Genomic DNA, 26,616 nt, shown 5'->3' with positions numbered 1-26,616 from the left:
CTGGGTATTGTGCCAGCTGTTCCCATACATTAAGCAAGATGCAGCTATTTGCCTAGTTCATTGCTTTGGAGCAGGAATGTGAAAACTTGACCATGGGAACAAATCAGACACTTGTTTGGGTTTTATTTGTTTTTACAGAGCAATATTGTTCTGTCATCATGTGTAGAAAAGAGAACTTCTCAAGAATGGATGTTTTCAAGGTAAGTACCTGATAATTCCTTGCAACCAGAAAAGTTACTTCCACTTCATTCATCATTTTATCTAATTCATCTATGGAAATCTGGAAATGGAAAAAATTTGAAGGATTATAAATTCTGATATTTTTAATTGATAGTTTTTTGTTTTGTTTTGTTTTTTAAAGAAAGCTCCATGCCCAGTGTGGAGCCCAATGTGGGGCTTGAGCTCACAATCCTGAGATCAAGACCTGAACTGAGGTCAGGAGGCAAATGCTTAACCTACTGAACAACCCAGGTGCCCCTGGTAGAAATGGGTTCTTAGGAGAAATATATATGAATTCTAAATGCTGGGGGTTAAAATATCCCCACAGGAATCATGATTCAGGCAGCAGTGGCAGAATGCTCACATCTAAACCCTCTTCCCTAGGTCTGATGGAATCAAGCTGCTGGTTATGTGGTGCCAAGATCTCTCTCCCTCACTCTTTTCACTAATACTTGAAATTCCACCAAGAGACATCCATTTCTCTGTGCTTTTATAACTTAATCTTTAGAAGAAGCATTTGGAGTTGGTTGTAAAAAATCAATATTTGAAGTTACAATTTCTAAGCTTGAACCCCAGCTCCTTTAGTCAGAATCTCAGCTTCTTCAGTGATAATATCTAACTCAGATGGCCACTGCAAGGATAAATTTGGACAATTTATGGAAAACTCCTGGTTGATATAAATACTTAAAAAATTAAAGAATATTAAGATGGTTTAACTTTATTCTAATTTTTCTTAAGGGTCAAAATGTTATCCATCCTCAAAAGTAACTTCACAAAGTAGATATTATCTCTATTTATAGGTGGATAAAGAGAGTCAGAGAGATAAAGTACTTTTTCTAAAAACACTTAAATAGTAAAAGACTAAGCAGGAATTAAATTCAAGACCTGGCATATTAATGGGTGACTGCCCAAAAAGAAGGACTTTAAAAATGGAACTGGCATATCTATACTTATTGTCAGATGAGGTCTAGGAAGTGTCTATGTCTGACTGACAAGGACAAGATGTGCTTGTTGGAGCTGCTGTCATTTAGGTTGGATAAAATTGGGGTAGATATTTTTTGGAGAGATTTTTGATGAATATCAATTGAAATAAGGCCAGGATAAAAGATAAGGTCATTAGTTAGAAAAGACTGGATTTTGTGCCCCCAAATGGACAGAACATAGGTGTAGGGGTAGACAGTACAGAGGTGGGTGATTTAGAAAATAAAGTACAGATTAGAGAGATCTGACATTTATGAATTTTGTTAACTCCTCTCACTTGCTACTCTCTTTAGCTGACCTATCCAACCAATCCACATCCATATAAATATACATGCACAGCACCAATGACTATCTTCAAAAAGAAGAAGGGAAAGTGGATTGAGGAGTCATCTAATCTTTCATTTCAGGTTGAAAGAGTGTTAGCTTATTTTCAATAGGGTTGTTTTGTTTTTATTATTATTTTTTAAAGATTTATTGATTTATTTGAGAGAGAGAGCTGGGGGAGGAGCAGAGGGAGAGAAACTCAAGTAGACTTCATGCTGAGTGTGGAGTCCAACTTGGGGCTCTATCGCATGACCCTGAGATCATGACCTGAGCTGAAACCAAGAGCCAGATGCTTAACCAACTGAGCCACCCAGGCACCCCTATAGTTGAGTTTTAAATCACTCTTTGCCTAACTATATATATATATATATATAGTTATCTGTATATCTGTATATAGTTATCTGTATATCTGTATATATATATATATATATATATATTTTTTTTTTCCTGGCAAGTTTTTCTTTAATTTTATTTAGGTTCTCCTCTCTTCTTATCTATGATACTCTGTGTATGCTACCATTCTAGTACCCCCCCCTTTTTTAAAGTAAGCTTCACATCTAATGTGGATCTTGAACTCATGACCTTGAGGTAAAGTGTCACATGTTATACTCACTGAGCCAGACAGGCACCATTCATCCTGTATTTCTAATCAAACTACAAGGCATGTCCTGAGCTGAGCAGTAACTGGTCCTGCTGTTTAACTGGAGGATGGAAGACCGTGGATTCAAAGAAGGAAAGAAAAGCTGATAGAGAAGTTCTCTCCTCTGTGTTTGATGAGAATTTGGAGGCAGGTGGCAGAGACCGAAGGAGGAGAGGTTTGAGAACTATTGGTTTGCAGAGGTTTGTGAATCCCCAGGGAATGGTAATTTATCTTCTCAGCTGAGCATTCCTGAGGTGAGGTGGGTCTCCCTTGTCCCCCATGAGCTGCAGGCATGTTAGCAGACGCACTGAGTTCTTTCTGGTCCTGGCTCTAGAAGAACACCAAGTATGGCTTGCTGAAAAGACTGAGGAACAGAGAGGTTTTGTTCGAGCTCTCTTTAGGGGAATTATATTTTCACACTCTGGCAAATCTCAGACATACTTTGCCAGATTGCTGTGCCTGCCTTCATTATCCAGATTACTGCCACCCAAGGCACCTCAGCAACTGGAATATAACCCCCAGAGAAAAGACATACTAAGTCAACAACCAACCAAAAGGGTGCCAGAACCCAGAAGGAAGAGACTCAAAAACACCCCAGATAAGTGGCTTCTAACAACATAAAGCTATTGCAGAAGCCCTCCCCTAGATCAGCAGCAGAGCTCTCCTACCTTATACAATAGGCAATGAAGGCTGTGGAAGCAAGGGCTGAAAGTCTGAAAATATCTCTGCTTTCACCACACTGCCTGAAATTGTGTTAAAAATTATAGGCCAGTCTTTCAGATTTAGATAGGAACGAGGAAAAACAAAAACTTCCTGAAACTGATCATCCAAGTAGAGCTTAAAAATCAGCCAAGTGATATAAATAGTATTATTTGATATCAGAATTTTTTTTTGGAACAGCTAAGGTATAAAATTGTTATTTAACTATTGACAGAGGTAGGTTAGACTTTGAACTTGATCTTGAACAAAAATGTATCCCATTTCCCAATAAACAAAATTGTAAGTTTAATTAAGGAGATTCAAGCATAGCACATGCACACACACACAATTTAGCTGTGTGTATAAAGATGGACAATGATTTGCAAACAAATCAATAGATGAAGAGAAGGAGCACAGAATCTATGTTAAAAACTAATGAAATAAAGATGGGCAAGGCCATAGATTTCGATAACAGATCTAGTAGAATTTCCATGTAAATAACAGGAGTGCTGGACAAGGAAAAATTAACAGATGAGATGAAGGAGCCACTAAGAGTAGAAGGAAGTTTATCTGAGCAGAAGACTCAAATATTCAAATTAAAATGCTTCACCAGATTCTAGGCAAGATAGGTTAAAAAAAAAAAGACATATTCTATTGTGGAAAAAAGACCATAAACTCAGAATTTTAAAATAAGACTACCATTTATAAGAACTACATTGTAGGAAGGCAGGAGAGTGTCTATAAGCCAAGGGATAATGGTCATCACAACCCTGTTCCTAAGCACATCACAATTATAGACTTAAAAAAACACACATACAAACCCATGTTTACCCAAGACCCTCTGAGCTTTGCCTCATGATCAACAGGGAATGAGGGGGCCTCTGGGCATATGGATAGTGAAGATGATTCTTTGTGATGATCAGCAAGACTGGGGGTAGTGGATTTTATAATATAAGCACACTTTAAAAACCCATGTGAAAGAGACTCTGACACACATCACCTATTTGTATAATGAGATACTTAGGATCTATAAATAAATTATATGATTTCTCCAGAGAAATAAAACCTTAAATAATTCACTGTTACTTATTTTTTTAATATCTAGCATTTAGTAACTGATGTTCTGTTAATTATACCAGGGTTTATTTCTTCACAGATACAAAGGCACATTCTGACAAGATTTTGGGACTCTAGAAATTGAAGGAAAATCTTAAAAGATTCTAGAGAGAGAGAAAAAGAAAACCATATTTCTCTAGAAATAGTTTTTTTATTAATCATTTTTTAAATTATTTTCAGCATAACAGTATTCATTGTTTTTGTACCACACCCAGTGCTCCATGCAATCCGTGCCCTCTCTAATACCCACCACCTGGTTCCCCCCACCCCCCACCCCCCACCCCTTCAAAACCCTCAGATTGTTTTTCAGAGTCCATAGTCTCTCATGGTTCACCTCCCCTTCCAATTTCCCTCAACTCCCTTCTCCTCTCCATCCCCTTGTCCTCCATGCTACTTGTTATGCTCCACAAATAAGTGAAACCATGTGATAATTGACTCTCTCTGCTTGACTTATTTCACTCAGCATAATCTCTTCCAGTCCCGTCCATGTTGCTACAAAAGTTGGGTATTCATCCTTTGTGATGGAGGCATAATACTCCATAGTGTATATGGACCACATCTTCCTTATCCATTCATCCGTTGAAGGGCATCTTGGTTCTTTCCACAGTTTGGTGACCGTGACCATTGCTGCTATAAACATTGGGGTACAGATGGCCCTTCTTTTCACTACATCTGCATCTTTGGGGTAAATACCCAGTAGTGCAATGGCAGGGTCATAGGGAAGTTCTATTTTTAATTTCTTGAGGAATCTCCACACTGTTCTCCAAATTGGCTGCACCAACTTGCATTCCCACCAACAGTGTAAGAGGGTTCCCCTTTCTCCACATCCCCTCCAACACATGTTGTTTTCTGTCTTGCTAATTTTGGCCATTCTAACTGGTGTTAGGTGATATCTCAATGTGGTTTTAATTTGAATCTCCCTGATGGCTAGTGATGAACATTTTTTCATGTGTCTGATAGCCATTTGTATGTCTTCATTGGAGAAGTGTCTGTTCATATCTTCTGCCCATTTTTTGATATGATTATCTGTTTTGTGTGTGTTGAGTTTCAGGATTTCTTTATAGATCCTGGATATCAATCTTTTGTCTGTACTGTCATTTGCAAATATCTTCTCCCATTCCATGGGTTGCCTCTTTGTTTTCTTGACTGTTTCCTTTGCTGTGCAAAAGCTTTTGATTTTGATGAAGTCCCAAAAGTTTATTTTCACTTTTGTTTCCTTTGCCTTTGGAGACATATCTTGAATGAAGTTGCTGTGGCTAATATAGAAGAGCTTACTACCTATGTTCTCCTCTAGGATTCTGATGGATTCCTGTCTCATGTTGAGGTCTTTTATCCATTTTGAGTTTATCTTTGTGTACAGTGTAAGAGAATGGTCGAGTTTCATTCTTCTACATATAGCTGCCCAGTTTTCCCAGCACCATTTATTGAAGAGACTGTCTTTTTTCCACTGTATATTTTTTCCTGTTTTGTCAAAGATTAACTGACCATAGAGTTGAGGGTCCATATCTGGGCTCTCTACTCTGTTCCACTGGTCTATGTGTCTGTTTTTATGCCAGTACCATGCTGTTTTGTTGATCACAGCTTTGTAGTAAAGCTTGAAATCAGGTAACGTGATGCCCCCACTTTTATTTTTGTTTTTCAACATTTCCTTAGCAATTCAGGGTCTCTTCTGATTCCATACAAATTTTTGGATTATTTGCTCCAGCTCTTTGGAGAATACCGGTGGAATTTTGATTGGAATGGCATTAAAAGTATAGATTGCTCTAGGCAGTATAGACATTTTAACAATGTTTATTCTTCTGATAGTTTTATATGACTATGTCAATTATCTTTTCTAAAACTTAGTTCCTTAAAACTCACCCTATTATATGAGACATTAACTTATTTTGTAGTTAATACATAGTAACAATTTATTTGGATTGAATATGGACTATATATGAGGAGTGTATGTGCGTGTGTGTGTGTATGTTTGTTAATAAAATGAATTCCAGCTGTCAAAGAAAGGGGAGCCAAAGACAAATGCTTTAATTTATAATAAAATAACAATTAATTTATTGGAATTTTATACAAAATAGACTTTGGTCAAATAGCATTTGAACTCTTGTCTCAAATAATAAACATGTAAAAAGAATTAAGCATAAGAGTATTCAAGTAAAGACATAACATCACTAACTAGACTATTTCTAAATCAAGAAAGCACCACCAGAAACAATCATGTTCTTGCTGTACACAATAATTTCCTTTATACTTCCTATGTAGATTTCTTACATATTGTTTTATTGGCTTTAGTTTTATACCTTTGGGATTGAAGACATAGTATGTATAATAAGAAAGTGACATAATCAGATATGTTGATTTCTTTGTAAATTTACCTCTATGGGGAAAAAAATACAGGAATATTCATGGAGTGTTCACCCTGTACCCACTCACTGGCAAGAGTGATCAGGGAGTCCTAAAGAGAATCTATTTGACCATCTGTTTTACAAGCCATATTCCTTCGACCAAGCAATCACTGAGTGTCAAGAAACAACACCAGATCATGTTAAGATTTTATACACTGGACATCTGGGGCTCAAGATCTATTCGTTCTGTTGTTCTTGTTGGATGCTGACTTTTAAAAAATTTTTAAACATGATTCTAGATAATGGGAAAGGAAACTGAGGCAGAGGAATGATATTTAGTCTTTAGGTTCTGGCTGGTTGTGGCCATCATGTTCATTCATTGTCACCTTCTTCCCTCTTGGGGACCTTTAAAGAAAACAAGATTAGAGCATTTTATAGTTTCTTACACTTGGACCTGACAGAGGTTAGCACTGAAACTCAAAAGGTATTTCAATAGAAAGAACCAGGAGTAACAAGTGTTTGTCTTGGGGAAAAATAAAAGAACAAAGGATATTTATCTTACTCACCCCAACTACATTCTCTTTACCAAATCTGTTTTTCCTGACAATCCCGCTGAACACATAGAAATACCTATCACTCTTAAGCTTTGCAGGAAATAATTTGGGGAAAATGTCAATGGAGTAAAGAGGGAGAAACTGGAGGATAGAACGAAGATGATGTTTTTCATAAAACCTCTTGATAGTTTCTTCACTGAGATTCTTCAACCTTCCATATTCTACCTGTTTTTGTCTACTCATGTATATGGTATAAAATCTCATGTTACTTCCTGGTATTCCTATTATATTTATGAGAAACTTTTTATTGCTTTCAGTGGAGCAAAGGACATTTGCCTACTAAATTCTGTCTTGATGTCCTTTCTGCTTTGGAAAAGACCTTAACTTTCGATTTTATCTGTCTGGATACATTGTCTCTTTCTATAATTAGGCTGTTTATCCAGTTTTATCACAAGGATGCCAAACAGACATTTAGGCTTCGGGTGAGCAGAACTTTCACTGGTATAGTCATCATTTACATTCTTAGCTAGAGCACTGTACAGTACCTCCCAATATGCAGAATCATCAAAGAAGAATTCCGTAGATGGCTGGACACAGACAATGAACCTGAGAATTAAACCTATGAGATTAGGGAGAAAATAAGGCACGTTATGATGCTGAAGAGGAAAACTTACTTGCATAGTAATAAAAATACTACTGTAAGTTACGGGGCAACTTTTGATCTTGGTGTCTGAGTTCAAGCCCCACATTGGGTGTAGAGATTACTTAAAAATAAAATATTAAAATATATACATATATACATATATATGTTGCTATAAAATCATCCCCTTGAGCTTACATGATTACTTTACTGTCAGAACTTTAGAATATTTTCAAATTTACCAGTCGATATGTTTACCATCTATTATGCTGACCACATGCAGCACATGGAAGTGTTTACTTTTCATCCTGACCTGTGATCAGCCCACCAACAATTGCTGTTCCAAGGGAAGAACCTAGAGCAGCTGCCTGCATCAACATGGTAGACTTTGTAGACCTAGGAAGCCAAAAGAAAAGACCAGTTTTTCCAGAATACCAGCAAACAAATCTCATTTCCTGAGGGAGTGTATGCTTGCCATCTTCAGGCCAGAGCGCAGCATTACACCAGCAAAGAAACATTAATTTACAATTTTTGTTTTATTTTGTATTTTTATTTTGTATGTATATTTTATATTGTATGCATATTTTATTTTGTTTTATTTTATATTTTATTTTATTAAATTCTTGAGCAATGTTAAAAAGTCTTCATAAGCACTCAAGCAAAAATCACATTTTTCTTCAGGAATGATGAAAAGATCTTCCTTAGAAAGAGTTTAGTATTTTCTAAAAATATGGCACCAGGTTCTGATCTTCGATCTGATTCATTCAACAAATATTTATTGAGTCCTCACTCTGTGCCACCTTCCCTTCCAGACATTGAGGATGGAGTAGTGTACAAAATAAACATGAGTGGCCATCTTTCCTCATCCCATCGCAAAAGGAAAATTGCAGTTTAATTAAAAATCACTAAGATCAGGAAAGCTAATTTTAGCACATAATGTAAAGACAACTCATTGAATATATTTTAAAAATCTCTGTAAGTCATTTTAGACACAGTTACCTTAAAACAAAATTAGTAAAAAAAAAAAAAAACCTCATAATTTTTGAGATTGGAAGAATGTCATAAAAACCTATTGAAATGCAGAAGGCTGGTATAGGAGTGACAAAAAAGGACTAGGGGTGTGAATACCTCCTTAGCACAGCACCTTACCCTTAGCAGAAAATTTGTAAATAGTTGTTGAAGGACTAAATGTGTGATTATGGGAAAGCAAACAATTGGAAAATGAGAGTGTCTTGGTAATTCATCTTTGGTGTTTCATTTTCATCATCTAAGGGAAAGAATGTACTAAACTCAGATTTCCATTTTCTCTTTTTATTTGAAGGGTTTACATTTTTTCTACTATGTGAAAATTGTGCTATTAATTATACTGGCAACACATACTCATTTTAAGAATATGAGAAAACATGGGGCACCTGGGTGGCTCAGTGGGTTAAGCCTCTGCCTTCGGCTCTGGTCATGATCCCAGAGTCCTGGGATCGAGCCCCACATCGGGCTCTCTGCTCGGCAGGGAGCCTGCTTCCCCCTCTCACTCTCTCTGCCTGCCTCTCTGCCTGCTTGTGATCTCTCTGTCTCTCTCTCTGTCAAAATAAATAAATTAAATCTTTAAAAAAAAAAGAATATGAGAAAACATTAATCCAGAAAAGGAAGGGAAAAAGTTTAATTTCCCTCAAATTGTAATCAATATAAAAATGTAAAATAGAGACATATTATTTTTATAAAAAGGCAATCATGTTAAAATATTAATTTTCCCATTAATCCTTAAGTGTCCTTTGATGCCAGTAAATGTAGACCTGGATCATAATTTTAATTACTCCCAAGTACTACACTCTAAAAATATACTGTAATTATAGTCCTGAGTTTGGATACTTAGGTTGCTTCCAATGTGTCATATTTTTTAAAATGCTGTGAGAACACATCCTCTTATGAACATGCTTATGAATTTGCCCAATAATTTCCTTAAAATAAAGTGTATCTAGAAATGAAATTTTTAGTAAAAGTTTATATACTTCTTAAGGGTCATTTGAAATAGAAAAACGTATAATTCATATCACCATTTCTCTACAATAGCTACCATTCAGTATCATGATTCATTTAATATTTATCAACTTGATAAATGAAAAATTGGTAACTTGTGTTAATTTGCATTTCTTTGATCACTAGTGAGATCTCACGTTTAATATATATTTACTCATTTGATACTTTTCTTTTGTAAATGGCCTATTAATTTTACCAGAATTTGCCAACATTTTTTCCAAGGTATTAAAAGATATTTTTGATAAAAAATGTTCCTTGATAAAATGGGCTTGGGAAACATGAGGTTTAACAAAATTAACTGCATTATTAGAATTAGGCTGCCATAATGTACATAGATAACTTTTAAGAATCCTTACTTCTCCTTGTTCTATGCTTACCAAGAAACCCGATTTGTGTTTTACTATTCTGAATAGAAATATCTGAGTAAATAGTCTTGGCTCTTGGCCAAAATATTTTATCTGGTGTGTGAGATGTGTGTGAATTTCACTCATGTGACTAGGCCTTCCAAGGCTTGTCATCCACCCCACCTCCAAGTCCCCCTGAGCATACTGAGAAGTGGCTGATCAACCTGAACACCCAAGAACTTGACTCTCAACTACAGACCCTACCCCAAGTCCACCCAGTGAGACCCAGCCTGTGAGAGCCAGATAGTCTTGTTTTATTGCATCCATACAACGGGTGCAGGCATGATGCTCAGTAATTCCTTTGTTTCTCATCATGAGGCACATCTTAAAAGTGTGTACACACCATAGCACTTAGGAGTTGAGCTCATGGACACATGTTTTTGTCATGCTTGATTTGCATTCAAATATGTTAGTGTTTGTTTCAGCAGCATGTTAGGTCCCAGAGAGAGCTGCAAGAAAATGTGGCTATTTCTGGGGTTGTTCTCCAATTTTGCAAAGGGGACATAAAAAAAAGAAAACAAACAGAAGAAATAGGTCAGCTCTAGACATGAAAGTGGAAGCCAACTTTCTATTGAGTAGAAAATATGATTAAACAATTTTTTTCAAATATTTATCATGACTGGTCTCAACAGAGTTGAATTTTAATCTGTGAAGATGAAAGAAATTTTTCTCTTCAAATTATTCAACTCTAGCCAGTAGTCACTTTGAATCATTTTCAAACATATTCACCTTTTCTTCATGCTTTCAATGGGCTTTAAAAATTAAAAATTTAAAAATTTAAATTCAAAAGTTTAAATTTAAATTTAAAAATTTAAAAATTGAGAGTTTTAATTCCTGCTTCCTTAATCCCTGAGTGATCTGGACTCTGTGGTCTTCCCACCTGTTTTACACAGATGAGGTTCATATCAAATTTTTCCAATCTTGTTACCTAGAAGTGATAACTGATGGCCTTTCACATCACTTTTGTTGTCCTGGATTTGACTGATAACTGTTCTTCCTCTGGCCCTTTAAATATTTATGACCTCTCTGTGAAGAATCTAGGTCTGTTAGAGCTTGAAAGAATTTTAGAGAATAAATACTATAATTCCCTCATTTTACAGAAGAGGAAACAGAACCACAGAAGCCAAGTGAGTTGTTAAAGGCCCCATTATTAGTCAATAGCAAAGGCGAAGCCATATGCCGGGTTTCCTGATTCCCCAGATCCAGCGCTCTTCATGTTATGCTAACTCATTGTTCGATGTGTTGATTGTAGGAAAGGACTGCTCAGCTCATCACAGATGTCCCCTCCTCCATTTTGGTGAGACTAACTAAAAGAGTAAGCCTACTATAATCTGACTGTGATTATCATATTACCCTGTGAGGATACACTTGCCTGTGGTTGAAATATTTAAATTAACACTGTTAATTAAAACAAACAAAAACTAACCACCATTTATAATAACCTTAGTTAAGACATATCTTTCCACCCAATTTTATTTGCCCAATCGTGTCTCTTTGGCTTCAGTAAGGATGATACCGTGGCCTGGATTGTAAAGAAAAACCTTTCTTATTACCAGATTTCCTCCAAGAGTGAGATAAAACATCATTGGACCTCAAGGTGCAGAAAAACCCATTCTTTAACTCACGCCTTAGATGCTCCCAGGACTATCGCCACAATGCTTGCGAGGCCTCCTATCACACCAGGTAAGCCATGCAGGTTATGAACACCGCATGTGTCATGGATCCTCAGTTTATCAGTAAGACATGGCTAAAATTGTAAAAAGAGGAAGTTTATCATTTTGTTAGACATACTGAAGTCAATGACTATGCAGGAAAATTTTATCTGTCGCCCCTTTTGCCATCCATATCTATAGCCCACTTAAGTCAAAGAATCCGAATATGTTGGTGGCAAAACTACTCATATCAGTTTTTAGTAGATGGATTTGAAGGTGAGTGATTTCAAGTCCTCCTCCTTCTGACATACTGATGATATTCTAAATCCCCTTAAAAGGACACAGAGTGCTTTATTATGCAAAACAAGCAAACATCATCAACAACAAAAACTTTAATGAAACTGCCCTGAGGAAACTAACACCCATACTTAACATTCAATTCACACTAATTCTTTTAATAATTTAATAATATCAGATTCTTTCCTGGTACACAAAAGAAGTCAAGGAAGAGTAGAAACCACTGGATCCAGAACTGTGAGCCATATTTCTGATAAGAAGGGAAATGACCCTCAAAGAAGGAGGGGTGATGATAAAAGGAATTTTCATAACTTTTCCCTGCTGGTAGGATGTCAGAAGATGATGGTACAGATTCAGAGTTTGACTGAGAGCACCTGTCATACTTACAGTCAGAAACTTGAAACCAAGCACGGAGACAATTCCTGCAATGCTCCCAATGATCATAGCACCATATGGGTGAATCTTCATGTCTGCACAAGTGCCCACAGCAACTCCTCCAGCCAGGGTTGCATTCTGAATGTGAACCTGTGGGCAGCACAAAAACTTGAATGAAGTGAGCTGAACGAGGTGGGCTTCAGAAGGGATGAAGCAATCTATCTAGGGTTCCATGGACTCCATGGTCTATTCCTCAGTTCAAAGGGCTACTGATTCTTTTTTAAAAAGAAGTTTCTTTGTAATGATAGAAAGCCTTTCTTCCAAACGGTTGACATTTGATATCTTTCTTGCTGGGGTTCCTCAGTAGGGACTGAGTGATCAGGTTAGTGAGACCAGCTTGGGGAGGGATGAGAGAAAAACCAAAGAAATTGTGATGGAAGGCCTGGTGCATATAATGTAGTTATTCTAGTAGTGGTATGATTGTTTATTCAGTATGGAAATGCATTTGTGGTTATTATGAACCAAAAGTGGCTGGTGTGTGTTTGGTGGAGTTTTTGACATTCCAATATTCAAAGAGGGAATGTAGAGACATCAAAATGTGCACATTGTACATGAAAGACAACAGTTATTACATTCCAATATTCAAAGAGGGAATGTAGAGATCAAAATGTGCACATTATACATAGAAGACAACAGCTTTCACAAGTGTCACTGTATTGAGAATATTTGAAGATGGTGGAAAGAGTAACCAGTTGCCATTTACCAGAATTCCTCAGAAGAATCATGTTCTGGCTGTTCTTCCTAAGGAGGAAGTCTTATCACTACTTTTAAGAGAGGACTGAGCTGTACATGTATTTTTTAATTTCTTTTCTTGTTTTCAATTTTCTTTCATTAAACAAATTGTACAGCATTGAAATCTATGTCTTTAGCTCTGCTTGAAGAAATTACAATATCCTTTTCTTCCCTCAGGCTGGAAAAGAAGAGCAGCTGATGTGTGGATTATTCCCTCACAGACATTTCTCTAGTTCATAGGAAAGAAATCAGAAGACCAACTTGGGAGTGTTAAAAAAAAAATGTGTTCTGATATCATTTTAGACATGTAATAGCTGTAGAAATACTGCAGAGTTTCCATATATCCCTCACCCAACTTCCCCCAAGGTTAATCTTTTATGTTATCATAGAACCAGAAAAGTAGCATTGATAGAATACTATCAAAGGTTTTACCTGAATTTTACCCAGTATTCTCACTAACGTCCTTTTTTCCCTCCAGAGTCTTATTCCAGACCCCACATTGCCTTTAGTTGTTATTTATTTGAGAGGAATATTTACAGTTAGGAAAATAGACTTAACTCGCACCCTCCCCCTATTCTCTTTTTCTATTCTTGGCAAGTCCTGTTTCTAAGGAAGATTTCCTAAGACCTGGGAGGTACTCCATCATTAAGGAAATATGCCTCAAATCTTTGATTTTTGCATAACTATGTTCCCTAATGGGTTGTATATTCCTTGAGAACACCTTTTTGATTTGCCACAATATAAATTTGATGAAGAAACAAATGAACATTGTTTTTAAAATATTCTGCAAGGTTTGCATTTTTGTGATTTGTTGCAGCAGCTCAGCAGTGAGGCAGAAATGACCTACTCATCTGGGCAACCATCAGTGTCACTTAGCAAAGCTTCCATGGTGGTTAATATGTACTGACCATATCAAGCCTGCCTCTCTTCCCCACGAGGCTGGAAAACGCATAGGCTGTGAGCACGCAGGCAACAAGAGAGAAGTAGGTATTTACGATGGCCACGTACTGTTGCTCTGTAGTTTCAGCGATGGCTGAATTAAAACTGGGCCAAAAGATCCAAAGGAAAAGAGTCCCTGTGGTAAAGCACAGAAAGGGATATTAGTGCTGGATATGGAAGACAGTCCAGAGGAGGTTGTTTGCCTTGGGTCAACTCTACTCACCAATCAGGCAAGTTCATCTCTACTCACCAATCATTGCAAACAAATCTGAGTGGTACACAGACTCCTCCTTCTCATTCTGCCTTCTCAAGCCTGACTGATATAGGACACCTGCTACCGCCAAGCCAAAGTAGGCCCCAAAAGCATGGATTGTCATTGATGCTCCAATGTCAGAAGCCTGAGGGGCAAAACATTCATGTTTTTAGAGGTGAAACTGAATCTAACTACAGGAGGAAAGTCAATGAATGGACTGCTTATTGGTTAAACATTAGAAGAAATGAAAAGAAAGAAAGAATGAAAGGGTATGTTAGAGAAAGAATAAAAGAGGATAAAGTAGGATAGTTACATTAAAAAAAATATAGGATTTGGAGACATGCAGAACTGACTTCCAATGCTAGGTCAGGTGCTTCCTTGCAATGTGACTTCAGACAAATTACTATATTTCTCTGATTCTCTGCTTCTGTAAAGTGGGAAATATTACCAGCTAATATAGTTGTGGTGAGAATTAGTGAGGCCATGTTTGTGATGTACTAGGTCTTTGTGGACATTCAATTCATTTTAGTTAACTTCTTTAGGTTGGGGAATTTCGAAGTGAAATGATAGGCACTGCCCTTATTTCAAAAGAAAGATGCTCTTTGCATTCATTTGACATTATAGTTAAGGCTCATTTAATTACAATTCAAAGACTTGAAGCTTTAAAAAGCCTGAGTCTTTCCCATATTTTTTTCACTGTGCTATATGATGATGTGAAAACCAACTGATGTCCAAGATTCATTTGAAGCAATATATTTAGATCCCTCTTTAGGACACTGTATGAATTTGATCCAGTCTTCTACATTCTCCTACCCCAGGAGGGAAAGGTTGGAGTGCCAAACTTGATTCATAGCTCCTCTTGTACTTATTAAGGTAGGAAAATAATGCAAATTTATTAATTTATTTAGATTTTCATACTTGATAAACTCCTATGTACCTTTCAGGTCCAGCTTAACTACCACTTCCTCAGAGAGGTCTTCTTTGATTCCACAATCTAAGTTAAGTCTTCCAGTTATACTCTCCCATAGCCCCCTCTACATATTTTTCATAGCATGCATTTCAATTTATAATATTTGTGTGTGTGTGTGTGTGCATGCACCTGCCTATGAGTGGGTAGGTGATAAATGATTCTCTATTCGAGGTCTGTCTTCTCTCACTGGACTGTAAACTCTATAAAGACAGGGACATTGGGGCAACTGGGTGGCTCAGTGGGTTAAAGCCTCTGCCTTCGGCTCATGTCATGATCCCGGGATCCTGGGATCGAGCCCCGCATCGGGCTCTCAGCTCGGCAGGGAGCCTGCTTCCTCCCCTCTCTCTGCCTGCTTCTCTGCCTACTTGTGATCTCTATCTGTCAAATAGATAAATAAAATCTTAAAAAAAAAAAAGACAGGGACATTAACTATTTTGTTTGTCAGAGTCACCTGGAAAGTTTTCAGAAATATTTTCTGTGGACAGAGTGGGAGGTAGGTGGGGGAATGGGTGAACTAGGTGATGGGGATGAAGGAGGGCACTTGCTGTGATGAGCATCAGGTGACATATGGAAGTGTTGAATCACTGTATTGCATACCTGAAACTAATATTACACTGTATGTTAACTAACTGGAATTTCAATAAAAACTTAAAAAATATTGGCTGTGGAATTAAATGTTCAACAGAAACAAGCAAAATACTGGGGAATGCTCAGAAATATCCTCAGGGGAATCAATGTGATTTTTCATGGAGGAGAAGAAATTTGATCTAGGCTTTAACAAAAGCCTTAGACCAGGCTAGTCAGGAGTGCTTGAGTGGCTCAGTCTGTTAAGCCTCTGCCTTCAACTCAGGTCATGATCCCCACGGTTGTGGGATTCAGTCCTTCAAGTCTTGCTTCTGGATCCTTGCTCCTCTCCCTCTCCTGCTAGTGCTCTCTGTCTTGCGCTGTTTCTCTTGTATTCTCTGTCTCTCACTCAAATAAATAAATAAAATCTTAAAAAAAGGGGCTAGTTATCTAGTAGTTGAAATATAATAGGAATTGATCATTGATAGTAAATATAACTTAATAAAAAGAGTTATGGAGTTAGTAAAATCTAGGTTTGAATCCAGATTTGGGCCAGTCATTCAGCATCTGTGATCATTAGTTGTAATTTGTACAACAGTAACAGCATAATACCCAGGTTATAGTCTGGCGGTGACAATGAAATAAGGTAATGTTGATAAGATTCCTGGTTTACCAAAAGCACTCAAATAAGTGATGGGTATAATTACACTTGCTATTCTATCATGCTCACCAATCTTTGTCCCTATGTAGAGTGGGCATCCTTTGGGTGTAATCAGATCTGATGTCAAAGCTACTAAGTATAAATCATCTAATCCTTACCTGAAATATCTCACCAACCACATAGTCATTGCCAGCAAAGACAGCGATTTCTAGTATTGTCATGATCAGCATTTGGACTGGGCTTATTTTTCCCAGGACAGCTCCAAAAGAAATTAGGACTGTGGCTGTACTGAAGTCTGCATTTATTATACTGAGGGAAAAAAGAAAGAATACATCCAATAATAATGCACACCCAACACAGAACTGTGAGCTAGGATGAATCACAGCATTCCTTTATCCAGCATGCAAGGGCCTCCCCCCTCACCACCACATCAGGTGTTCGTCCCAGGTACCCTTTTACACACCCTCATTTCCTTACCCCTCCTCTTTTCCATCTGCTATACATTCTGGTCACTCCAGCATTTCCTTTATTTTGACCCATCTGTTTTTTATCTCATTTAGGTTTTTCTTTATTTTTGTTGATCTGATAAATGAATTATTTTCTACAGTGTTTACATTTCAAAATGTAAATATAGACACGTAGAAAAAAAGCTAATGGAGGCTTTTTGCTCCCTGTAGCTGAGATGGAAGGAATAACCTTCAACGAGATAGGATTTCTCATGTCCTTAAAGTCAAACCAGAGAAGATATAGGCATGAATGAATGACCCAGCTCAGTAGAGCACAATGTCGATTCACATCTTGGGGTCCCAACAGTATTTCATTGTCTCAGGGAGACAGTGTGCCAGCTAGTTCGGAGGCTGACTGACAAGAGACCATGAAGAGAAACAACTGCCCTGAAAACATAATTTTGAAAAATAAGGGATGCTCACTTTTTGATTCCGATGTAAATTGTCTGTCCTTTGTTGTGCACCATCCCCTGAATGAAAGTGCCCCATTGGAGGCCCAAAGCAGCAATGAGTAGATTGATGCCCACACTACTAAAGCCATATTTTTTCAGGAAGGTCATGAGGAAGCCAAACCCAACAAGTATCATTACATGCACATCTTGGAATACTGAAAAAAAAAAAAAAAGAAGGAAAAAATTATGTGTTGGGGACAACGAAGAAAAGGTTGTTTCATAATATATCCCATTTATTAAATGTTACATCTGATATATAAAACACTGCAAAGAGAGAGCATTAACTAGGAAACCAAAGACTAGGCTCCAGAGCCAGTCTGACTGCTTACCAGCCATGAGACTCTGGGCAAGTTGTTCAATATTTGAGCCTTTTCTTGGAATACCATGTGCTCTCATACCTGAAGAGTTTTCAATTACTTCCCACCTGGAGAAAACTTTGCAAAGCACAGTGCAAACATCACCTGCTCTTGCAGACTTTCCCAGTTCTCTCCAGGAAAATTAATATGTCTTCTTGTCTTTTACACAGCATTCTACATACACTTCAACTTTAGCGTTTGCCACACTATATTAGCATTTATTTAGCATGCATTATAGTGTAATAGTTTCTTGATGAGGTGTTCATCTCCTGCACTCGACTGTGAGTTTCTTGGTTGAAGGGATTAGGACATACTCCTCTTTTGCTCCCCAAGAGTTGGCATAAAAGTCTGCATATAAGATAAGAGGCAATAATGACTAAATTAAAGAGCTACAGTCTCCACTTATTATACAGATACAAATCTGTATAATAGCACAGGCTCTGGGAATCTTATCAGATCAGTATTCAAGTCAATAAGGTAATGTCTTTGTTAGCACTTTCTAAGCCACAGCAAAAAAAAAAAAAAAAAAAAAAAAAAAAAAAAAGACCATATCCTCTTGAGGAGCAAATATTTTACTTGGTGTCTGGAAATGTAAGCTAAGGTCCCCCAGTTCTAGTACATGATTGTGTGACCTTGGGCAAGGGATTTATTCTCTCCGAGCTCTGGTATTTTCATCTGCAATATTGAAAAGGCCCCGTTTCACAGAGGTACTTTGCATGGGATGGCCTCTGTGAGAGGGAGTATGCAGTAAAGCACTATAAATAAAACATATGATCAGAAACAAACAGATAAATAAAACATATGCTCAAATATAAGACAGGTTTTTCCCTCAGGAAAGGTATAGCTTCATGAGTGAGACCTGTATTTGGTTGAACCATATGAAACGGAAATTTTTGCCCTGAAATTTTCAATGAAAATGAGTCAAATGGCAACTTATTGTGGTTCAGCCTAATAGATACACAAAGCAAACTGAGATGAAAATGGGCACAAATATAAAACCAAAGAGAAAAAATAAAATATTTCATGTCTAATTAGTATTAACCGTTATAGCCAGGGGTTTAAGTGGAAATAGGCATGAAGGATATGTCTCAAAATATATATCTCAGAGGAAATGATGTTAGAATTCAGTAAATTGGCCTAAAGGTTGGGGTTAGGATTTGAAGCCAGGCCTGACTCCACTAATTCCTCCATGCATCGAGCACAGTAGGGATGGATGTACAAATAAGCAAGGCAGAGTGTTGACTTTGTGGGAACTCAAACACGTGTTATTACCCTTTGGTCTTTCTCCCGCTGTTCTGTCATCAGGCTTGGGGGACTGTGTTTTTGGATAGGGAGACTACACCACTCGGCTTTGTCTACTGTAGGAGATGCTGTCATACACTGCCCACACAGCCCTTTTAAAGATGAAGAACTTATTCTTTACATTTTCCCTGGCTATAAGGAGTTGCCAGTTGATAGTCCTAAATTCTCAGTTCTTTTTGGGAATTCCTCTTGCCTCTCCCTGGGGTAACCTATGGTCAATGACTGATTCACAATAGCATCCCCTGCCCTCAGGGAAGAATCACATGGAGCTAGATAATCCCAGCCTCAGGATACCCTGTGGGGTCTCTCCCTGCAAACCTTCCTACTACAGGTATTGATCCTTAAGGCACTCCCTACTAAACTGTTTTCAGGCTAATGTCTGTCTTAAAGCCTGATTCCCGGGGAGCCTAACCTATAGTTCCTACTTTATGGGCTTCATTTCTCTCTGCAGAACTTTTCTGACCTTCTCTCCTGACACAACTTGGAGACCACATTAATTTCAAACTTTGCAAATTAAATTGGATAAGCTAATCTCTGACAGTGATCCCACCCAGAAGTCGATGGAAGATGTTGACTTTTCAAAGGTACCCGGCATTTCAAAGGCTCTTGGTAGGCATTTGAAGGGCTCTTTGGAGGCATGGGGATTTATCCTAGGTATTACTCTATGATGAATAACAAGACAGACTGATATGGTTGGCATCATAGATTGAGTCAGTAGGGTCCTTCGGTGGCCTAAGATCCAATCTAACTTGTGGACAAAGGCAGCACATGAAAGAATAAAGAGAACGAGAATACTCCATGATTCAGGTACACACTAGAGTCATTCACTCTTTTGACCCTATCCATGCAATGAGACTTTCAGCCACCTCCCAAGAAAGGAAGTATGAGGAGGATGAGAAAGGGAAGGATAGATTTTTGAAAACTGTTCCTTGTCAGTGGATTTTCGGGAAGTCTCAGCAAGGAGAACACTGCACAGTCTTTCAGTTCAGATAGGCGACAACGCCCATCCTCATCTCATTATCCACCCAGGGAACTTAGGGATTGGTATTGGGATTCCATGTGACCTGTTGTTGGGCCATGATCAACAAACGTGAACCTGTCTGGGTTTTGAAATGTAAGGGATGGGACGTCTTAACTGTGCTTTGATGGTTTTTTTCCCCTCAAAGATAGTTACTGCTTTTTGCCACTAGGGGGCTTAAGAAGCTCATCTATTATTTAGGTTGCCAAAGAGTTTATATATCATGTTGTGAAAACTCTTGACAAACAGTGATTCTGTATAAAAAAATGTGGATAAGAAAGATCTGTAAACAATTAGGATTCGGTATTGTCTTGTATCCTGTTCTAAGAATGTATGGGTGGGGACTAAAGAGAGGGCCATCGGTTTAGTTCTATAGTGCAAGACTGCCATTAAAGGAATAAAATGTCCTCTGTAGAGGGAGAGGAGATTGAACTTCTGTGAAGTCTTTCAACAGGTTTTAAGAATTTCCAAGACTTGTCTTAATCAGATATTCTCAACAGAGTGTGATTTCAGTTTCCAGAGGAAATGTGACAATAGCTGGTATCTTCTGTTTTACTTCCATCTTTATCTTGCGGTAGGATATCTTGCAAGTTCTGATAACACAACTGTGTTTAAAATGTAGATGATGATTCTAACTCACTTTCCACCAACACCCCCATCAAATGAATGAAACAAACCCTTCCTTTCCCTCTAGTTGTATATGCCTGCTGCCTTGAATGTCCTCTCCAACTCGAACCCAACACTTCTTGACCTGGCAAGCTTCTATACACCCTTCAAGAACCAGATCACAGCTGTACCATCGTGCATACCCCTCTTATTTTATTTCTCTTGCTTATGGGTTTGTCTGCTTTTGTTACTATGTGTGCTCACTTGTCATTTGTTCAAAGACTGAGTGAGCACTGCCAGTAAGGCACTCTTTCAGGAGAAAGTGAATCCAACCTAATTAGAAATTGTTCAGCTTTCTTCTTCTATTTATTTATTTGTTTGGTTTGTTTTTGCTTTTTTAAAGAATTTTACTTCTTTCACAGAGAGAGAGAGAAAAAGAGCACCTGTGGGGGTGAGGGTGGGGCTGGGAAGCAGAGGTAGACTCGTTGCTGAGCAGGGACACTCCACATGGGGCTCAATCCCAGGACCCTGGGATCATGACCCGAGCTGAAGGCAGACACTTAAACAACCAAGCCATTCAGGTACCCTTCATTATTATTTTTAATTCTTCATTTATCTCCAATTTGTCTAGTTGATGCTGCTTCAAGCAGGATGCTACTGTGTTCTTTGACATATCCCCATTAGTCTTTACATCCTTGGCAAACCTTGTGCTTTCTTTACCCTGACCTAGAACCAGCAATTTCTCCAATGAGCCCCTGAGTGGGGAATGGTATTTAGAAACTAGGATATGGATTGTACTTGTGCTCATTGCCTCCAGTCCTTTCCAGTACGCAAAAACTATTCAATCAAAGGCAACCCCAGGGTTTTACTGGAGGCTGGTATCTTATTGTTAAGTCATAAACCACAGACAGTATGTTAATTCAGGAATAGAAACAATTCCAGGTTACACTTAGAATAACAGCAAGCAATTCCCTAGGAATCATTTACACTGCATAAATTAGTTACTCTTTGCCTGTAACATATACCCAGATCTGCTAAATCTTTTGGTAACAAATGAGCTTAATAATATCTGAGTAAATACAGAAATGCATTCTGAAATGTAGATCATTAAAAATAAATGATTGGGGCGCCTGGGTGACAGTGGGTTAAAGCCTCTGCCTTCAGCTCAGGTCATGATCTCAGGGTCCTGGGATCGAGCCCCACATCAAGCTCTCTGCTCAGCGGGGAGCCTGCTTCCTCCTCTCTCTCTCTGCCTGCCTCTCTGCTTCTTGTGATCTCTGTCTGTCTCTGTCTATCGAATAAATAAATAAAATCTTAAAAAAATGATTGTGCTTAATCCACTGTTGGTATTGAAATTCATAAAATAATGTCTAGTGGCATGTATATCCTTTGTCAGTTTACCTATACCTTCAGTGTTCCCCAAGTGTGATTGGCACACATCTGGGGGTCTTGGAGACACTTTTAGGGAGTCTGAGAGGTGAAAACTATTTTTATGGTAATTCTGTGGTGTTCTTGCTTTTTTTCTCTGTGTTGGTATTTCCAGAGATGATGAAACAAAATTATGTAAAGCTATGGGCCCTTTAGCATGGTACCAATCCATGCTGATGGTTGTGGTATTCTTTTCTTAAAAAAATATTTTGTTTATATTTAATTTAGTTAACATACAATGTATATTAGTTTCAGAGGTAGAGTTCAGTGATTCATCAGTGTTATATAACACCCAGTGCTCATTTCATCACGTGCCCTCCATGATGCCCATTACCCAGTTACTCCATCCCCCCATCTCCTCCCCTCCACAACCCTATAGTTAAGAATCTCTTATGTGGTATTTTTTTTTTAAGATTTTATTTATTTATTTGTCAGAGAGAGAGAGGGAGAGAGAGCAAGCACAGGCAGACAGAATGACAGGCAGAGGCAGAGGGAGAAGCAGGCTCCCTGATGAGCAAGGAGCCCGATGTGGGACTCGATCCCACGACGCTGGGATCATGACCTGAGCCGAAGGCAGCTGCTTAACCAACTGAGCCACCCAGGCGTCCCTCTTATGTGGTATTCTTAATAACCACTCACTTGCGGGGGTGGGGGGTCGGAAGGCAGGTTTTAATTAAGAATTTTTTGATGAAGCAAGAAAAATTATTAATCTAACTACTGACTTTCTTATATGTGTCTTTTTAATACCCTGTAGGAATTAGCCCATGGAAATGCCATTACACATAGAGTACTGATGACACAGGATGGGTATCTAAGAAACGAAGCATTTTTGTTATTGTTTTAGTACCAACTGAATGAGCAGGGTTTGTTTTTTTTTTTTTTTTTCACGGAACTCTATTTTTACTTGAAATAAAAGACTGACATAAACTATGGTTTTTCAGACAGGTATTGACATTGTCTGAAAAATTTGTGAAGTGAGGCTGTCATTTCAGAGAAAAGAATCAACAGTATTTGTTGCCAGGAATACCTTTTGGCTTTAAATAAAATATTAGAATTTTAGAAAGATTGTGACCATCACTGCGAGTTTATCAGCTTCCTGATATTTCTCAAGGGTTTTCTGGTGAGATGGCTGGTGGTATTAACAAGTATCCTCTTTCATTATTATATGATGAACTATGTCAATGTTTGAAATATTTGCATAATGGTGAATTAATATTTTTCCAATGATCGAGGCATAGCATAACAAGATCACACATGGGTAAAAACTACTCAGAGTGCGAGACCAGTAGGTTTTAATATAATAGAGTACAACAAGATCATGGCTGTGGTTTTGCTGTCCCATAGATATTACAAATGTGTGCCTATAGAATTCTAATAAAATGTTGACAGCCCTCAAAGGGCCTTCTCCCTAAACTCTCCTTTTCTCTGCTCTGTCTATAGGTTAGCAAGAATTAGCTGCCTATCACAGTCACACTTCATTCCTTGTCAAACTGTCTGCCTCAGGACACCTGGTGGTTTAGTCAGCTAAGTATCTGCCTTCGGCTCAGGTCATGATCCCAGGGTCCTGGGACCAAGTTCCACATCAGCCTCCCTGCTCAGCAGGCACCCTGCTTCTCCCTCTGCCTGCTCTGCCTGTTATTCCACCTACTTGCGCTCTCTTTCTCTTAAAAATAAATGAAATCTTAAAAAAAAAAAAAAACCCAAAAAACAAAAAACCTGTCTGCCTCAGCAGAGTGACCAATACTTTGCTAGGTGCCATGAAGCCCCAACACCCACAGAGTATAGCTTGTTTTTCAAATGAGTATCTATGGAGTCATTCGTGGCATGAAACATGATATTCAGGCATGCCACACACTTTCACGGTTATGCCTGGGGATGGTCTGTGTGACCCCAGGCACTGCTCTGCTATTCAGAAAAGCATAGCAGAATGCAAGCAAGAGGGATGAATAAACCGATATCTGACTGACTTTACTTAAATATAAATTAATATTCTGCTTTGCTTATTTGTGAAAAACTCATAACTTCCACCACCCTGCAATTAAAACTGCTTTAATAAGGGGCGCCTGGGTGTCTTAGTTGGTTCAGCAGCTGCCTTCAGCTCAGGTCATGATCCCGGAGTCCCAGGATCGAGCCCCCATCTGGGCTCCCTGCTCGGTAGGGAGTTTGCTTCTCCCTCTGCTTGCTGTTCCCTCTGCTTGTGCCCTCTCTCCCTCTCAGGTTCTATCTCATAAATAAATAAAATCTTAAAACAAAAACAAAAACTGCTGTAATACACCGTGAGCTTCTCAAGCAGGAGCAGAGCCTTCCTGTACTGGATGCCTGCACTTGGCACAACTTATGGCACTAGGCAGGCACCCACATGTGTTTGACTTGAACATTTCTTCTTAATAAGCAAGTATTTAATCTCTCTAATGATGTAGGCTGTCATGCAAGTTTTGTGTGAGTTGATTTGAAATATAGGGGAAAATGTAGGAAAAAATATATATGTATAACCACAAGGATGTAGCTTCTGGGCTATTCTACAAAATATTTTAGCCAGGGATAATATGGGCTGAGTCATTTAGTGGCTCTAGGGTCATTATGTCAGCATGAGAATATTCCCCATTATATAACTCCCCTCAAAAAATGGAGAAATGAGAAACAAATGTCATATGGGTTTTTTGAAAAGCTTAGACCTACCCCATAGAACTGTCATAAACATCGTTACTATTTTCAATGATTGAATAAATTTAATAGTTAATAAATTAATGAATAATAAAATTATGTCTGCCTTATTAGTGTGTGTGTGTGTGTATGTGTATATACATATATGTATGTATATATATATATATATATATATATATATATATATATAAAATAGGGATATATTATCACCTCCCTCCCTGGTTAATGATGTAATGAATATGCCTGACTCCAAATAGGCAGTCAGTTAATGGTAATTATTATTGCTTTATTAACTAGTTCATTGTCTTCCTTATCAAACTTGAAACTAAACCCTTTCTTTCTTTCAGTTATTATTTCCAGGAAAGGATTCTGCTTTTAAAATACATTAGGTGCCCATGTTTTTCTTCCCATTGCAGAGGAACAAATTGCTTTCCTTTTAGAAGGTTATAAAACCCAGAGTATACCTATTTACTTCTAATGTCATCCTTAATACCACTTCTTATACCTTAGGGCCCCCACATGAAATCCAGTCTCCCTTCTCCATATCCCACTTTGTTTCTGCTCTCTCCTTGAAAGTTACCTTAGACGCTTGTTGTTGTTGTTGTTGTTGTTGTTGTTTGGGGAATGATATGTTTATACCTTGCAGAACTAGGGATCGATTTAAGGGAAAATTAATGTCATTTAGCAGATGTAGGTAACACAAAAGATTAATCAATTATTTTAATTTTTGGCTTCTTACACTGATATTTTAATAGACACAGATTCTATCCAAACACATTAACAAAGAGACCGATGCCATAGACGAGATACCTCAGCACGAAATTATAATCCCCTTAGTATCCATAAGTATCACAGATTCTGTGTGGAGCTCAAGGGGTTATAGAATTCAAAGATTTCACATTCTAAGTCGCCCAAATGCGTTCACATTCTGAAAAGCCCAAAATGGATAATAAGAAGTAGATTGTTTACTCACGAGGATGCAACTCAAGGAATTTGTCCGCTTTTGTTGCGTTGGTGCTGTACTGCTGCTGGACAGCACTCTGCTCTGTATCATACTTGACAAAGAATCCAAATAAAACAATCATGGAAACCTCCAGTCCAATGGCTACGAGAGGGAATGAGAGCTTCATGTCTGTGGCAAAAGACAGAGGTACACTGAGGGCTTCACAGGCTGTGGCGGGTTGATAAGAATTGAGGGACTGCTTTGTGTGTGGAATTCAGCTGCATGTTCAACTCACTCCAATGACATTGCAAGAAAAAAAAAATGGGCAAGACTGATCAAAACACCCCACCTCTTGGGGAGAATTATGCTCTGTAGTCAAATCATTCAAAACGCTAGTTAGAAGAATATACAATGTAGATTTGAAGAAGTCAGGCTACAGAAATGATCTATTGCACAAACATGTCTAGAATCTTATTTAATATAGTTCAACAGACACTTCTTGAGCACTTATTGTATGGCAGGTACTAAGCTAGACTCTATAGGAGATGTGAAACTAAACAAAATATAGAATGGGTTTACTAAATTCCTTGAGGAATTTAAGAATCTAGCTGGGAAGACAGACATATACACAAATGATTGTACAGAAACGGGTAGGTAATAGAATAGTGGCTCTAAAAGTACTAGAGAACATATATAAGGCAGTGATTTGTCTTGGGCTAAGAACACTAGCACATAAAATGATACTGATGGGGACATTAAAAATAAATAGTCTTTATTAGTAAGATAGAAGGACTGGCAGAAGTCTTCGAACATGGCATATTTGAGGAATAGCAATTACTTATGCAAAGCTAGATTACAGGGCAGCTGGGGAGGGAATTAGGAAGA

At 38.0% G+C, this 26,616-nt stretch overlaps 1 protein-coding gene across 2 annotated transcripts; it reads right to left on the bottom strand.

Annotated features, from left to right (window-relative positions):
- Positions 1-6,049: 6,049 nt before the first annotated feature.
- Positions 6,050-25,937, bottom strand: RHAG (Rh associated glycoprotein). Of its 2 annotated transcripts, XM_047733877.1 has the most exons (10): positions 25,762-25,937; positions 17,386-17,569; positions 16,615-16,765; positions 14,259-14,406; positions 13,978-14,144; positions 12,290-12,427; positions 11,579-11,700; positions 7,829-7,911; positions 7,421-7,494; positions 6,050-6,726 (listed from the first exon to the last, which is right to left on the bottom strand). In XM_047733877.1, exons 1-10 carry the CDS (start codon positions 25,916-25,918, stop codon positions 6,694-6,696), a joined length of 1,257 nt encoding a protein of 418 aa, XP_047589833.1. In that variant the 5' UTR covers positions 25,919-25,937; the 3' UTR covers positions 6,050-6,693. The 2 variants fall into 2 exon arrangements, with proteins under 2 accessions (XP_047589833.1, XP_047589832.1); XM_047733876.1 differs by lacking the exon at positions 6,050-6,726 and having other exon boundaries at positions 7,007-7,494.
- Between the last annotated feature and the right edge of the window lie 679 nt (positions 25,938-26,616).

Source organism: Lutra lutra, chromosome 6 (genome assembly GCF_902655055.1).
Source record: "Lutra lutra chromosome 6, mLutLut1.2, whole genome shotgun sequence".
Classification (NCBI taxonomy): domain Eukaryota; kingdom Metazoa; phylum Chordata; class Mammalia; order Carnivora; family Mustelidae; genus Lutra; species Lutra lutra.
Note: the sequence above shows the minus strand (reverse complement) of the source record. Positions and strands in the feature narration are given on the sequence as shown.